Raw genomic sequence first — 15,040 nt, 5'->3', positions numbered from 1 at the left:
TGATTACCTCTATCTGAAATGATGGAAACTGGAATACCATGTAGACGAACAATCTCATGGATATAAATCTCCGCCAATCGCTCCAAATAATAGGTAGTACACACAGGAATGAAGTGCGCGGACTTGGTCAGCTGATCCACAATCACCCAAATGGTATCGAACTTCCTCAAAGCTCGTGGGAGCCCAACTACAAAGTCCATGGTTATACGCTCCCACTTTCACTCCGAAATCTCTATCTGTTGAAGCAAGCCACCCGATCTCTAGTGCTCATACTTCACCTTATGACAATTGAGGCACCGAGCTACAAACCCAACTATTTCTTTCTTCATCCGCCTCCACCAATAGTGCTGCCTCAAATCCTAGTACACTTTCGCGGCACCCGGATGGATGGAAATACCGCGAACTGTGGGCCTCATCTAGAATCAACTCTCGAAGCCCATCAACATTGGGTACACATACCCAACCTTGCATCCTCAACCATGTCATCACCAATAGTCACATCTCTACCGTCGCCATGCAGAACCTTGTCCTTGAGGACAAGAAAATGAGGGTCATCACCATGAACAGGATAATTCTTCTCATGCACTTTTACCTATCGGGATGCGTAGGCAATCACCCTACCATCCTGCATCAATACCACTCCAAGGCCAATCCTCGAGGCATCACAATAGATAGTATAAGACCCCGAGCCTGTGGGCAATATCAATACTAGGGCTGTAGTCAGAGCTATCTTGAGATTCTGAAAGCTCTCCTCATACTCATTCATCCCTTCTGGGTCAGTCTGGTCATAGGTGCTGCAATAGATGAAAATCCCTCAACAAATTGACGGTAGTAACCCGCCAAGCCAAGAAAACTACGGATCTTTGTAGCTGAGGATGGTCTGGGCCAAATCTGCACTCGTCTACTTTCTTCGGATCAACCTTGATCCCTTCACTCGATACCACGTTACCCAAGAATGCCACGGAATCTAACCAGAACTCGCATTCTGATAACTTTGCATATAACTTCTTTTCTCTCAAAGTCTGGAGCAATGTCCTTAGGTGCTGCTCATGATCTTCCCGTACTCCGGGAGTATACCAGAATGTCATCAATAAAGACAATGACGAACGAGTCAAGATATGGCAGGAATACACTGTGCATCAAATGCATAAATACTGCTGGGGTATTGGTCAGCCCAAATGACATAACAAGGAACTCAAAATGACCATACCGAGTCCTGAAAGTAGTCTTCGGGATTCTAGCTCCCAAATCTTCAACTAATGATATCCTGACCACAAGTCAATATTAGAAAATACTTGATCGCCCTGTAACTGATCAAGCAGTTCGTCAATACGAGGCAAAGGATATCGGTTCTTCACTGTAGCTTTGTTCAATTGGTGATAATCAATGCACATATGCATAGAACCATCCTTTTTCTTTACAAACAAGACAGGAGCACCCCAAGGTGATACACTGGACCGAATAAAATGCTTATCAAGCAATTCCTATAACTGCTCCTTCAACTCATGAGGAGCCATACGGTAAGGAAGAATAGAATGGGCTGAGTGCCTGGCAACAGATCAATGCCAAAATCAATATCTCTATCGGGCGACATGCTTGGAAGATCAGCTGGAAACACATCAGAGAAATCCCGTACTACGGGGACTGAATCAACTGTATGGGTATCAATACTGATATCACTCACATAATCTAGATACGCGTCACACCCCTTCTCAACCATTCGTTGAGATTTAAGAATCGAAATAACTCTACTGGTAGTGTGATCTAAAGTACCCATCCACTCTAATCGCAGTATACCTAGCATAGTCAGCTTCACGATTTTGGTGTGACAATCAAGAATAGCATAATGGGGCGACAACCAGTCCATGCCTAAGATAACATCAAAATCTACCATGCTGAGCAGTAATAAATCGGCTCTGGTCTCAAAACCACTAAGAGCAATCAAACACGACTGATAAATGCGGTCCACAACAAGATAATCTCCTACCAGAGTAGAAACATAAATAGGAGAACTCAAAGAATCCCGAGATACACCTAAATGCGGGGCAAAATTAGACGACACATAAGAATAAGTGGAGCCTGGATCGAATAGAACTGAGGCATCTCTATAACAGACCGGAACAATACCTGTGATGACAAAATCGGAGGCAACAGTCTCGGTACGGGCAGGAAGAGCATAATATCTGGCATGGACTCCCCCTCTAGGGCAACCTCTACCTCCCCGACCTCCACTTCTAGCTGGCTGGGCAGGTGGGGTGGCAGCTGGTGCTGAAATCATAGCTTGGGAACTCTGCGGAGCACGTTGTGGCTGAGATGTCTATGGACGTACACCCCTCCTAAGTCTGGGGCACTCACTCACCATATGGTATGTGTTGCCACACTCAAAACAAGCTCTAGGAGGACGTGGTGGATGTGACTGGCTCGGGCTAGGTCTGCTGGACTAACCACTAAAAGCAACCCATGTAGGAGGCATACTAGATACTGGAGGTGTATAATAAGGCTCCTGAGATCTAAGAGGAACTGGAATACCACTAGCTCCTGGAAGAGCTGAGTGAACCGGACAACTCATATAACCCCTAACATGACGAACTGCAGCTGGGGAATGGGCACCAGAGTAATGGCCCGACTCTCGAGACCTCTTGGCCTCCCTCTCCTCTCTATCCTGAGCAAGCATGCCCTCTACTCTCCTAACAATGCTCACCACCTGCTGATAAGAAATATCCATCTCCAACTCTCGGTCCATGCTAGACCTGATGCTGGGAATGAGCCCCTCAACAAACCGGCGAACTCTCTCACGAACTGTATAAACCAAGGCCGATGCATGCCTAGGCAAGTCAGTGAAACGGATAGCATACTCCAAAACATTCATAGTACCCTGGCGCAAATGCTCAAACTCTACGCGTCATGCATCCCTGAGGCTCTAAGGAACATACTCCCTCAAAAACATGTCTGAAAACTGGGTCCACGTAAGGGAAGCTGCCTCAGCTGGGCTGTCCAACTCATAAGTACTCCACCACTGATAGGCTGCTCCTCGAAGCTGGAAGGCAGTGAAAGAAACCACACTTGATCCTGATATACCCATAGTACGGAAGATACAGTAGTACTCCTCCATAAATCCCAGGGCATCATCTGATGCTAGACTACTGAATGTAGGAGGCTGGTACTTCTTGAACCTCTCAAGCCTCTTATGCTCCTCCTATGAAGCTACAACCCTATCTTTGGGCTGAACTGGGTTACGGGCGGTACCGGTATAATCTCTGGGACCTGATCAACATGCACTCGTTATTCAGGAATGCGGGCGGCGGGAGTCTGTGCTCCTCCCCCAGCGTGAGATATGGATGCAACAAGGGGAATTAACCATGCCTAAGCTAGAGTGGTGTACATACTCATGAACTGTGCAAGAGTCTCCCGGAGAGCTGGAGTAGTAGCAGCAGTAGGGGTATCAGGTGCTTGGGCTCCAATTGGAGCTGCTGGTGCCTCCTCTATAGCAGCTCGTGCGGGTGCTCTAGCTTCACCACGTGCGCTTCCTCGGCCTCTACCCTGGCCTCGACCTCTGACAGCTCTAGCATGGGGCGCGGGTGCCTGGTCATCTCTGGTAGCACGTGTCCTCACCATCTTTGAGAGAATAGAAGACACAGGTATAGAATTTTGATATCAAAATCTCGCACGACAAGGAAATCAAATGAAGTGGAATTTTCCTAACAGTTACATAGCATCTTGTAGGTAAGTATAGATGTCTCCGTACCGATCCGCGAGACTCTAATAAACTGGCTTGTGATTCATGACTCACATGAACTTAGAACTCTGATACCAACTTGTCACGGCCCAAGTTCTCCCTCCGTAAACTGTCGTGATGGTACCTAGTCTCTACGACTAGGGAAGTCTAATAAAATCGCAGAAATAACAATTTAAAAGTACAACTAGCCATCTAACAACTAACTATAGATAAAGTGTTTAAAATGCCACTCTCGACCAATAATAACACTCTTAAAACCCAGAATCTCATGAATCATAAGCTAAAGAAATTACATAAGGTTTCTAACTCCAAAAATCTAATGACAAGGGAAAATCAGGGAAAAGTCTATAACAGTAGGTAGAGTAGAGAGGGACTTCTAGGTCTGCGGACGCGGCAGATATACCTTGAAGTCTATGAGATCGCCTCACCTCACTGATAGTATGGCTGAGCAGAGGAACCTAGATCTGCACACGAAAAACATGTGCAAGAAAGGGCATGTGTACACCACAGTGGTACCCAGTAAGTGTCAAGCCTAACCTTGGTCGAGTAGTGATGAGGAAGGTCAGGCCCTACTGGTTATATATATAAAATAAGGTAAAATAGTACGAAATGTGACAGTATAATTAAAATACTAAAAGTCGATAAAGAATAAAATCATAGAAGGAATATAATTCAATTCACAAAGATGGCAACAAGGGATCTCCCAGGATATCCCGTACTCCCAAACGTAAATGTGCAGAGGATCTCCCGGGATATCGTCCCGTAGTACGAATCATAAATATGCAGGGGAATCTCCCGGAATACTGACTCGTAGTCCCAAAGTAATTTATCCAGTACAGGGGGATCTCTCGGGTTATCGTCATGTAGTCCCAATTATAAATGTGGAGGGGGATCTCCCGGAATACCGATCCGTAGTTCCAAAGTAAACATACAACAGTTCAAGAAAGAATCCAACAATTCTATTCAAGTTCAAATCAGGAAAACAGGGAATTTCTACTCTAAACATGCTACACAAAATCCAAGTAAGCAGTTAAAGCAGATAAAGCAGTTAAGTCACATATTCATGTTTTGCTAAGCTAAACAAGGAACTTCAAGTCCAAGTATTGCTCAATTAAAAGAAAACACAGATATTTATTTAATGAAAATGAGGTTTTTCAATAATTAGCACGTGTACGCATTCGTCACCTCACGTACACGGCATTCATACAGCAACAGTACCAAAATCCTAAGGGGGGTTCCCCCACACAAGGTTAGGCAAGCCACTTACCTCGAACCAGCTCAAAATCAATCTGATATCACGCTCTTGCCACGAGTATCCAACTCCGAGTGGCCCAAATCTAATCAAATCAATTACATAACGTAAACAAAACTACAAGCAACTAATTTAACTAATGAATTTAAGCTACGACGAGAAATTAGAAGAACGCCCAAAAATTCTCCACGGGCCCACATCTCGGAATCGGATAAAAATTATAGATTAAAAACACTCATTCACACACGAGTCTAACCATTCTAATTTCACTCAAATCCAATACCAAAATCTCAATCAAAACTCTAAAATTAGGCCTAAAAACGTTTCGCAATTTTTTACCCCAAATCCGAAATTAGATGATAAATTCATGTTTAGATTAATGGGAATCAAAAAGGAGTTAGGAATCATTAACCACAAACTTCCTCCGAAAATTTCTCCAAATTTCGCCTCCTACCGAGCTCTCAATCTAATTTTTGAGTTATGAACTCAAACCCTCGATTTTGGAATTTAAATTCTGCCGAGGTGCGTTCTTCTTCGCGAACGCGATGAACAAAATCCCACTGGCCAATTTTCCTCTTTCGAAAACGTGAGGGTTCACTCGCTAACGCGTAGCTTGCACTGGAGGGCCCTTCGTGAACGCGAGGTTCTTGTCGCGTACGCGTAGGCTAAAGGGTCCACACCTTCGTGAACGCGGGAGCATCATCGCGAACGTCAAGCATAACTCACTTGCCTTTCCCAGATGCTCTTCGCGAATGCGAGACCCCTCTCGCAAACGCGATGAAGGATTTCTCTGCAACAAATCACCAGAAAAATCTGTCACTTCTCTAAGTACAAAAATGACCCGTTGGGCATCCGAAACACACCCGAGGCACCTAGGACCTCAACCAAATATGCCAACCAATCCTAAAACATCATACAAACTTATTCTAACCGTCAAATCACATCAAATAACGTTAAAACAACGATTCACCCCCCAATCCAAGCCTAATGAACTTGAAATCTCAAGAATTCTACAACAGATGACAAAAACAATCAAACCAAGTTTGATTGAGCCCAAATTTTGCACACAAGTCACATTCAACACTACGGAACTATTCCAACTTTCGGAATCGAATTCCGACCCCGATATCAAAATCTCACTATCGATCCGGAAACTTCAAAAATTCAACTTTCGGCACTTCAAGCCTAAATAAGTTATGGAGCTCCAAAACACAATCCGAACATGCCCCTAAGACCGAACTCATCCAGCGGAGCTAACAGAATTGACGGAATTCCATTCTGAGGTCGTCTTCACACTGCTCAGACTACGGTCCAAATTCTAAAGCTTAAGCTCTCAATTAGGGACTAAGTATCCCAAAACACTACGAAACTCAAAACGAATCTTCCCGGCAACCCACAATAGCAGAAAGTAAACACGGAGGAAGCAGTTAATAGGGGATCGGAAAGTAAATTCTCAAAAAGATCCGTCAGGTTGTTACAGATATTAGGCGTGCAAGCTTAATCTTGTTTACTTGTGACATTAGACTTTTATAGGAAATCAAGAGTGTTCGACAGATATGTGTTACTCATATGAATTGAATTTAGAAAAGTATTTAAGAGATTTGATACTACCACTATTCTTTTTTTTAATAGTTATTCTTTTTTTCGTCGTTCAAATTAGTTCTTCAATTATATTAGATCCTTATTATCTTATCTAACTATCTTATATAACATGTCTGAAAAGCCAAACTGAAGAAATGAAACTGAAAAGAAAAATCGAACCTAATCAAATAAATTATGGTTCTATCGTAGAATAGTTTCATGACCTAAAATCGAAAAACCAAAATTGAATAATGCAGAATCGAACGGACAAATTGAATGCACACTCCTAGGCATATCACAAGTAAATATTATTTTTTTAGTCACATTTGTTTTAAAATACAAGTATTTTCTTATGCAAGTATTCTCGTTAATCTATACTATTATAAAAGTGAAAAGTTCTAAATTAGAAAATTAATTAGATACCAAAATTCACTTTAATAAATTCATAGTTTTAATTATAATTATTATTATTATTATTACAATACTTAAATAAAAATTTAAAAATATTAATTTTATATTCTTCTCTAAATAGCTGTGTTCTTTCGTTAGTAACTAGCATTTTCATGAAACTATTTGGCCAATAGGAGAGATCTTTTCAAAGGATTAGTTGCTTTATTGAAAGGAAACAACTTTTTATTTATTTTATAATAATATTACTAAATAATCCTATTATATATAGCTATTAAATATAGTTTTTATGGTTTCGTGCTATAAACTAATAAAATAGTATTGACCTATGAAGGAATAATGTCACATCTCAAACCGGGAGTAAAACTTGATTGACAGTTGACCTAAGCTACTCGTTGAGCAAACCTGAACTAATTAGTTGTTTGGTTACAACACTTACTGAATTAATTGAAAAACAACCATTTATTAAGGTATTAAGAGGGTTGAATCTGCATTTAGTATCAAAATATGAAACATGAAGAACCCACAAAATATAACGACAATAATCTGAAAACTAAATATCACCCACTAGGCTAAGTCATGGGCCTCTAAAACAACAACACAACAACAACAACAACGACCCAGTATAATCCCACAAGTGGGGTCTGGGGAGGGTAATATGTACGCAGACCTTACCCCTACCCCGAAGGGTAGAGAGGCTGTTTCCAGGAGACCCTCGGCTCAAAAAAGCAATAGGAGATAATATATTAGTACCATAAAAATGCATAATAAAAATAATAACAATATATAAGAGATATGAAATACAGAATACGAAATACGAAATAGATGGCTAGTATAGCACAACTAGAAGGTAAAGCCCTGCATCAATAGACGACCAATGACATTCCTAGTCTAACTCCTAACTGGATAGTCTCACTCTATTGTGCTGTAGAAATATTCACACTCTCCCCTAACCAACAACCTTAATGCTCGACCTCCATAATTCCCTATCAAGGGCCATGTCCTCAGTAATCCTAAGTCATGGGCCTCTAAAAGACTATTGAAAAAGAATCTAACAGAACTGTTACATTCCGTACTTTAATTCAATATATGTGCGACTAAGTTGAGGTTGATGAATGCGCTTAAACGTGATAAATGGGATTTTGAGCAAATAAAATGAGCTACTTGCTTACTCTTCCTACTTGTTTTACCTACTTGGCACATGTCTTAACTATTAAACGAGGTTGAGACGTGTGTTTAAAAATTGAATAGGAACCAACATGTATCACCTATTAAGCGAGTAGGTGACAAGTAGGTGCATCACCTACTTGCTTAAAAGGAAAGGCCACAATTTCGGCCAAGAGGGTCGGCCAAATGGGCCCCATAAAGGGGATGATTATCCTCTTTTATCTCTCACTTTGGTTCAGCAATTTCACTCCCGAAGACAGCCATAATAGCTCTGTCCAAAAGCTCCCCCAAACCCTAAGTTATTTTCTCTTCGTTGCAAGTTCTAGTTGGAGGAAATTCAAATAGTTGAAAACCCAAAATCAGGAGCTTATCTCTTCACCAAATAAGACAAGTATAATGTCCTCGTTCATCCTTTTATTCTAATAGAAAGGTACAAATTCGTCTCATAATAGTAAGAACTCACAAGACGGTGATCGAAAGTTGTGAGTACGAGTGGTTCAACTTGTAATGGGCTGTCTTGGAATGTTTAATGGGTTGTTTTGTATTGTTATTTGGTCGTCTCTTTTGCTATTATTTTTATGGAGTTTGGGAGGAGAAAGGTGTGGATCAAATCACATAATTGCGGGATAGTGGGATAGTCGTTCGGCGTATTTTTAGGTTGTTTGACACTAGTATGGTTGTCATTTTGTGTATGAAGTGATTGGTGTGTGTTGGGCAATATTTTGATATTTTGTAATGGATATAAGGTTGAAAAATGATGTATATATGTTGTTATTATTGTTATTGTTTTTGTTCTTGTTGTTGTTGATGATGGTATGTCGAATTCGAAGAAAGTGAAGGTTGATGGTATCACCCCCGCATGTACCAAACAATGACAAATAGGAGGAAAAATTCCTTCAACAAAGTTATGCAAAACACTTACCTCAACTCGGGTAACTCAACACTCAATATAGCCTTTTTCCTTTACAAATTCGTCTCCGCCCGGCTCAATCTAGCCAACGACGACTTGAATACATCACACAATGCAAGAGAAAATAATTTCAATTAATAAAGCTGTGATTTTTATTAGATTTCTAAAAAGTCAACAAAAGTCAAACCCCAGGCTCGCCTGATCAAAACTCGGGTCCAAGGGTAGGTCTTGACTACCCATAGCCTCACGAGTCCAAATATATGTTTTATTTTCAAATCCGAGTCCTATTCGACTCTCAAATTTCAAATTTTCATTTTTCAAAACTTTGACAAAATCCCCAAATTTTTCCATAGATTTCTCATGAATTTGATGTTAAATCTCATATAAAATCATGAAATATAGTTGAAAAATGATTAAAGATACTTACTCAATGATTTGGTATGAAAATCCCTTCACAAAATCGCCTCTCATCGAAGCTAGGGTTCAAAATATAACAAAAAGAAGCTAAGTCTCGGAATTCTCAGCTATTAACAGGTTGCAGATGTCGCATCTGCAACATGGGGTTCGCAAATGTGAACACATAATCGCGCGAACTGGAGGCTTTTCTGCTAAGGTATGCGAAGCCCATAGTCTCACAAAAGCGGCAGGGTCATCTTAATTGCGGATAACCCCACATCGCAAATGCGATGGGTTTCTTCACAAATGCGAATCTAACCCAGTAGCCCAATCTTCGCAATTGCGACTGTCGCATTTGCGACCAAAACATCGTAAATGCGATGATACCAGTACCAGCAATCAAAGTTTATGAAAAATCAATCTGAAACCAATCCGAAACTCACCCGAGCTCTCGGATCTCTAAACCAAATATGCACACAAGTCTAAAAATATCTTACAAACTCGCTCGTGCGATCAAAACGTCAAAATTACCTCTAAAACCACGAATCGGACGCCAAAACGCATGAAGATCAACTTAAACTTCAAGAACTTCGAGAATCGCAACCGAGCATCCGAACCATATCAAATCAATTTCGAATGGCGCCAAACTTTTCAGGCAAGTTCTATACAACAATATAAACTTACTCGAAGCTTTAAATCATGCATAACAACCTCGAAACGTCGGATCACACCTCAAGTCAAAATCAATGACCTTTGAAACTTCAACTCCTACATCTGATGCTGAAACCTATCAAATCACTTTCAATTGACATCAAAAAGTGCACACAAGTCACATTTTTCATTACGGACCTTTCCAACTTCCGGAATCGGAATCTGACCCCGATATCAAAAAGTCTACTCCCAGTCAAACTTCCCAAAAATCCGACTTTTGCCATTTCAAGACTAATTCAACTACGGACCTCCCAATTACAATCCGGACGTGCTCCTAAGTCCAAAATCACCCAACGGGGCTAACAGAACTAACAAAACTCCATTCTGAGGTCAAATGCTAAAAAGTCAAACTTGGTCAACTCTTCCAACTTAGAGCTTAAATCTTGAAGTTCATTCTTCCAAATCGATTCCGGATAACTTGAAAACCAATATCGATGATTTACGCAAGTCATAATACATCATACAGAGATACTCGAGCCCTCAAAATACCGAGCAATGTGCAGATACTCAAAACGACCAGTCGGGTCGTTACAATAACTAAACTTGTTGACTCAAGATTATTGATCAGAAAGATTAAAGATCAAGAAGCTCATTCCTCATCATTCCATTTGAAATTTTGTAAATTCTCATTTAAAATTGAATCAATTTGACAAATAATTCTTGTGTAACAAAAGCCTCACAAAAAGAGCACATCAGCAGAAGATATACTTCAAAACAAAATCAAATGAAAGCATAAAAAAAAAATAGAAAAGTCAAATAGCTTTAAATGGAACGCCGGCTGCTGGAAGCCATTTGTCTCCCTGAATGAAAGGCTTAACTGTAAACTTGCTTACAATTTTGCTTGTAAGGCTCAATTTCAAGCCTTTCCAATTGACCCTGTTCTTGGTATTAGCCCCAGGTCCAACGTTGTTATACTCAGCATAAAAGATAGTATTTGGAGCAGTGGTTCCAACCCATGGCATCCATCCAGTTGGATGAATGAAATCTCCCAAATTTGATTGCATGAAAACAGTTGTTGAGTAATTCTTCCATGGCCTTCCCAAGAAAGTGTTGATGCCAGTAAGGTTTCCCCAGGGCATAACGGTACAGTTTTGGATAGAAATTCCAGTGTTTTGGTTTGGATCAAGTTTGCCTTGAGCTGTGATGGTGTTCTGTTGGCCAGTCATTGGTTTTCTTGGAAAAATGTTGCAGTTCTGAAGGACAACGGCTGAGTTTCCGAAAATGAAGTCGACTGTTCCATAGACATTGCAGTCTCTGTAGAATTGTCTGTTGGAATGAGAGTAAAGAGTGTCTTGGAAGGCGTCCATTTTGCAGCGGTAGAAGACGGATTCATCTGCGGTTGACATCAAGGCAACTGCTTGATGCTTGGCTGCACCAGCTGTGTTAACAAATCCCATATCGCGTGCCATGAATCCCTTACCAAACACGGCTGCACAAACAAATCAGAATGGTAGGAATGATCACGTTTTGTACCGAAGATGATTGAAAAGAGTCGCGTTGAGGTACTTACCGAATGTGGCACTTTGGAATGTAGGAGTTCCATCAATGAAGTTACGGTTACCAGAAACGATGGTAGCATCTTTTCCATCACCAATAATCATAATGTTCCATTTAGTCTTCTCAATTCTCACATTCTCTTTGTAAATACCCTTTTTCACATAGATCACATATCTCTTCTTGCTCTTCTCTGGTGCAGCCTTGAGTGCAGCCTTAATGCTCTTGTACTTCCCTGAACCATCTTTAGCCACCACTGCATTCACCTTTATCTTTGGTGCTGATTTCTGAAGCAATTTCCTGTTGTCAAGAGACATAGTATAATTATGTAATTGATATTACAATATAATTAAGTAATCACTGATGAGATGGTAACACAATTTAATACCTGTCATTTGAGGATAACCAGCTCGGGTACTCATCGCCGCCACTAAATTCCATCAAACGCCTCCTCCCAATGGCGCCTAAACTTGAAACGGATTGTTCCAATGAGGTTACAAGTGCTAAGCTGTTGCTGGTGTACTCGGTGGAGTTCTTCAAATTCTGCCCTGCAGCTTTGCTTAAGGCAATTGAAGTGACATTTTCAAAACTATCAATGCAGGTTTGCTGATATGTCCCTGCAGAACTCAACCATGTTCTTAGATCATCAAAGCCATCGAGTAACGAGTTCTCAGCAACTGACAATGTGTCGTTCAGGTGATCCAATGCAAGGGATAAAAGCTCGTGGCAACTCTCAAGAGCTTTGGCGGCTGCTGGATCATTAATGTTCTTGAATGCCTCACTCTGGAAGAACTTGTCCGAGGCACCAGAGAGCTCGTTGAGGGCGACTAGGACGGACATCTTGTAGATGTCTTGAGGTTTGAGATTATTGCCTTTTGCAGCATATGGTGAAAGGCTGGAGATACAAGAGTCTGGATACAGGGTTAAACTGCATACTGCTTTAATGCTCGAGGCAATTGACGACCCATTGTCATCTCGGGAAGCCTTGTTTTTGTTGTGAGAAACACCACCAACCACTGCACCAATAATGATGGACAGAAGAACAATGGAAGATATGGCGATAATGGCGATTCTCTTCATTGTCTTTCGACGAGCCATGAGCCTATCATGCTGAATTTCGTCGAGCTTTCCCCATGGATTAAGAGATGTCATGGTTACGATCAAGAATTTGATGCAAATTTAGTATTTGCTTCTTTTTGATGGTTATGAATTGCCTGTTGGTGAAGTACAAATTTGGTTCTTATTTATACAAAGATCATGACATTTGAAAAATGAATATTTCTTTAAGGGCAAACCGCGGGAGTACGTGCCAGGCATCACCAAATTGGAAAATATATATTCTCATTTTGCCTTAGCGACGTGCTTCTCATGTCTGAGAAATATTCTCCTTCTTTCCTCCTTACCACTAAGTCACAACTCTCTACTTTTGCTTCTTAGATCATGCATTCTTGAAAATAATTGAAATAGCCACTCACACTCTCTTTGGCTTTTTTCTGTCTATTTATAGCTTCTTCCACCAGACTGCTTACTTAGTTTGTCTTGGCTTCTTTCAGCCATTTCTTCACTGTACATACTTATGTACTTCATTCGAGAGGAAATTAAACACTTTATCTATATTATTTTATATGATTCTTTCTCTTTTAGTTCGTTCATAAAAGAAAGTTACCTTTTTATATTTAGAAACTTTTTATCTGTAAACTTTCTACTTTATCCTTAATAATCTGAAAATGTCACAGTAAATTTAGGATAGTAAGTTGTAATACGAGCAGTTAAACACAGCCATGTAAAATGATATACAAGGAGTACACAGTGGAACAGCGCAACGTCATTTCTCATTCGTGGGATTGAGTTCATAGATACAGCGAGACCACTCAATTGATTTTTTAGTCTTTTATAAACTGGTTTTTACTTATCTATACTACTTTTGAAATTTATTTGTCCTCACTATTGAAGTTTTAACTTAACTACAAGTTGATATATAATTTACCAATTATATACAAATTAGTATTAAATAAGTATTCCTTTGTATTAGGAATTAAATAGTATCCCTTTGTATTAAATAAGTATTTCTTCGACTCTCTCTCTCTTTGTTCTTTCCCCAACCGTATTTTTCTTCCTTCAGTTATCTCTATTTTCTCATCTACTTTATCATTTTTTCCACGGATTTCAATTATTTTACTATAAAATTTTAACTTAGCAATTTTCTTTTATATTGTACCATTGGTGTTCGAATTAAAATTGTCAATCAATAAATTCTGAAGGTGTTTGACTCTCTACAATTACAACCATTATAAGGTTTCGAAGCTTTGAATATCAATTCGGGTTTTAAAAAAATATTGCAAATGATTGAGAATATTCTTTGGAGTTTATATCTTAATTTTGAGGGCGAAGAAGAAGGAGAAGAAGGAGGAGGAGGAGGAGGAGGGGGGGAGGAGGAGCAGGAGCAGGAGAAGAAGAAGAAGAAGAAGAAGAAGAAGAAGAAGAAGAAGAAGAAGAAGAAGAAGACATGACATACAATATACATACATTAAAATTATATTAAAGTTGTATTATAGTTGTATGTAAATTGTAATTTAAGTTGTATTATGTTGTAGCAACAATTTTTTATTTGAATGTTGTATGAAAGTTGGAAAGTAGTTTATACTGTATGAATGGCTGTATGAAATCTATATTTAAGTTATAAATACTATTTTTTTTTAAATAAAGTTGTTGATATGTATCAAATTGTATTATGAGAGGAAGTTTTGATTGGAATTTCAGAGAGAAAGTAGAACACACCACATACAAGATATATACAAATCATATACAAAATACATACAAAAGTTATAGTATATAAAATTTGTACAAAAATTAAATTTAAGTTTGTTTACCCTAAAAATTGGATAACAATTAAACTTATAATGTGGTTTTAAGGACAAGTGATTTCACCTAATACCAATTGATAAACGTAAAGATAATAGATGCAAATTGACAATAATATAAAGCAAACCAGCATTTGGACAGAGCCCTCGAGATCGGATACCCTCGAGCTAGTTATGTAAGTACAGTTAAAATGCAACGAGGTGATGAACAAGAGAGCGTAAACTAAAGAGAAAATATTTTATTGCTTTTATCTGTGTGAATGTGTGCTCTACAAGTGATAAGGACTCCTCTTTATATAGTAGAGGAATCCTAATTATGGTATAACTCTAATTACAGAAGTAAATCTCATGATTAGCCCAAAACAACTGCCCTTGATCTGATCTGTTCCGGGATTTTCACCGTGATCTTCAACCAGTTGCGGATATCTCACGTTTCCGTTATTGCGCTTCGCTCGAAGTCTGTCATATATGGTCTCGATCGTTACTGGCCTTGATCTCGACGAGCACCTCATTTCTCGACCTTG

General features: G+C 39.6%; 1 protein-coding gene across 1 annotated transcript; it reads right to left on the bottom strand.

Moving 5' to 3' along the window:
- Nucleotides 1-10,825: 10,825 nt before the first annotated feature.
- Nucleotides 10,826-12,848, bottom strand: LOC104218220 (probable pectinesterase/pectinesterase inhibitor 46). Its single transcript, XM_009768659.2, has 3 exons — nt 12,044-12,848; nt 11,672-11,955; nt 10,826-11,590 (listed from the first exon to the last, which is right to left on the bottom strand). Exons 1-3 carry the CDS (start codon nt 12,805-12,807, stop codon nt 10,914-10,916), a joined length of 1,725 nt encoding a protein of 574 aa, XP_009766961.1. The 5' UTR covers nt 12,808-12,848; the 3' UTR covers nt 10,826-10,913.
- Between the last annotated feature and the right edge of the window lie 2,192 nt (nt 12,849-15,040).

The sequence above is a fragment of the Nicotiana sylvestris genome, chromosome 4, assembly GCF_000393655.2.
Source record: "Nicotiana sylvestris chromosome 4, ASM39365v2, whole genome shotgun sequence".
Taxonomy (NCBI): domain Eukaryota; kingdom Viridiplantae; phylum Streptophyta; class Magnoliopsida; order Solanales; family Solanaceae; genus Nicotiana; species Nicotiana sylvestris.
The sequence above is the reverse complement of the archived record's forward strand: the minus strand, read 5'-3'. Positions and strand labels throughout refer to the sequence as shown.

What these genes read in the sequence shown, in the direction of transcription:
- LOC104218220 (XM_009768659.2), bottom strand. Translation starts at nt 12,807, where the DNA reads ATGACATCTCTTAATCCATGGGGAAAGCTCGACGAAATTCAGCATGAT. An exon ending in TGGTTATCCTCAAATGACAG is followed by an intron (nt 11,956 to 12,043) that starts GTATTAAATTGT and finishes TCTTGACAACAG; the next exon opens with GAAATTGCTTCAGAAATCAG. An exon ending in ATTCCAAAGTGCCACATTCG is followed by an intron (nt 11,591 to 11,671) that starts GTAAGTACCTCA and finishes TTGTTTGTGCAG; the next exon opens with CCGTGTTTGGTAAGGGATTC.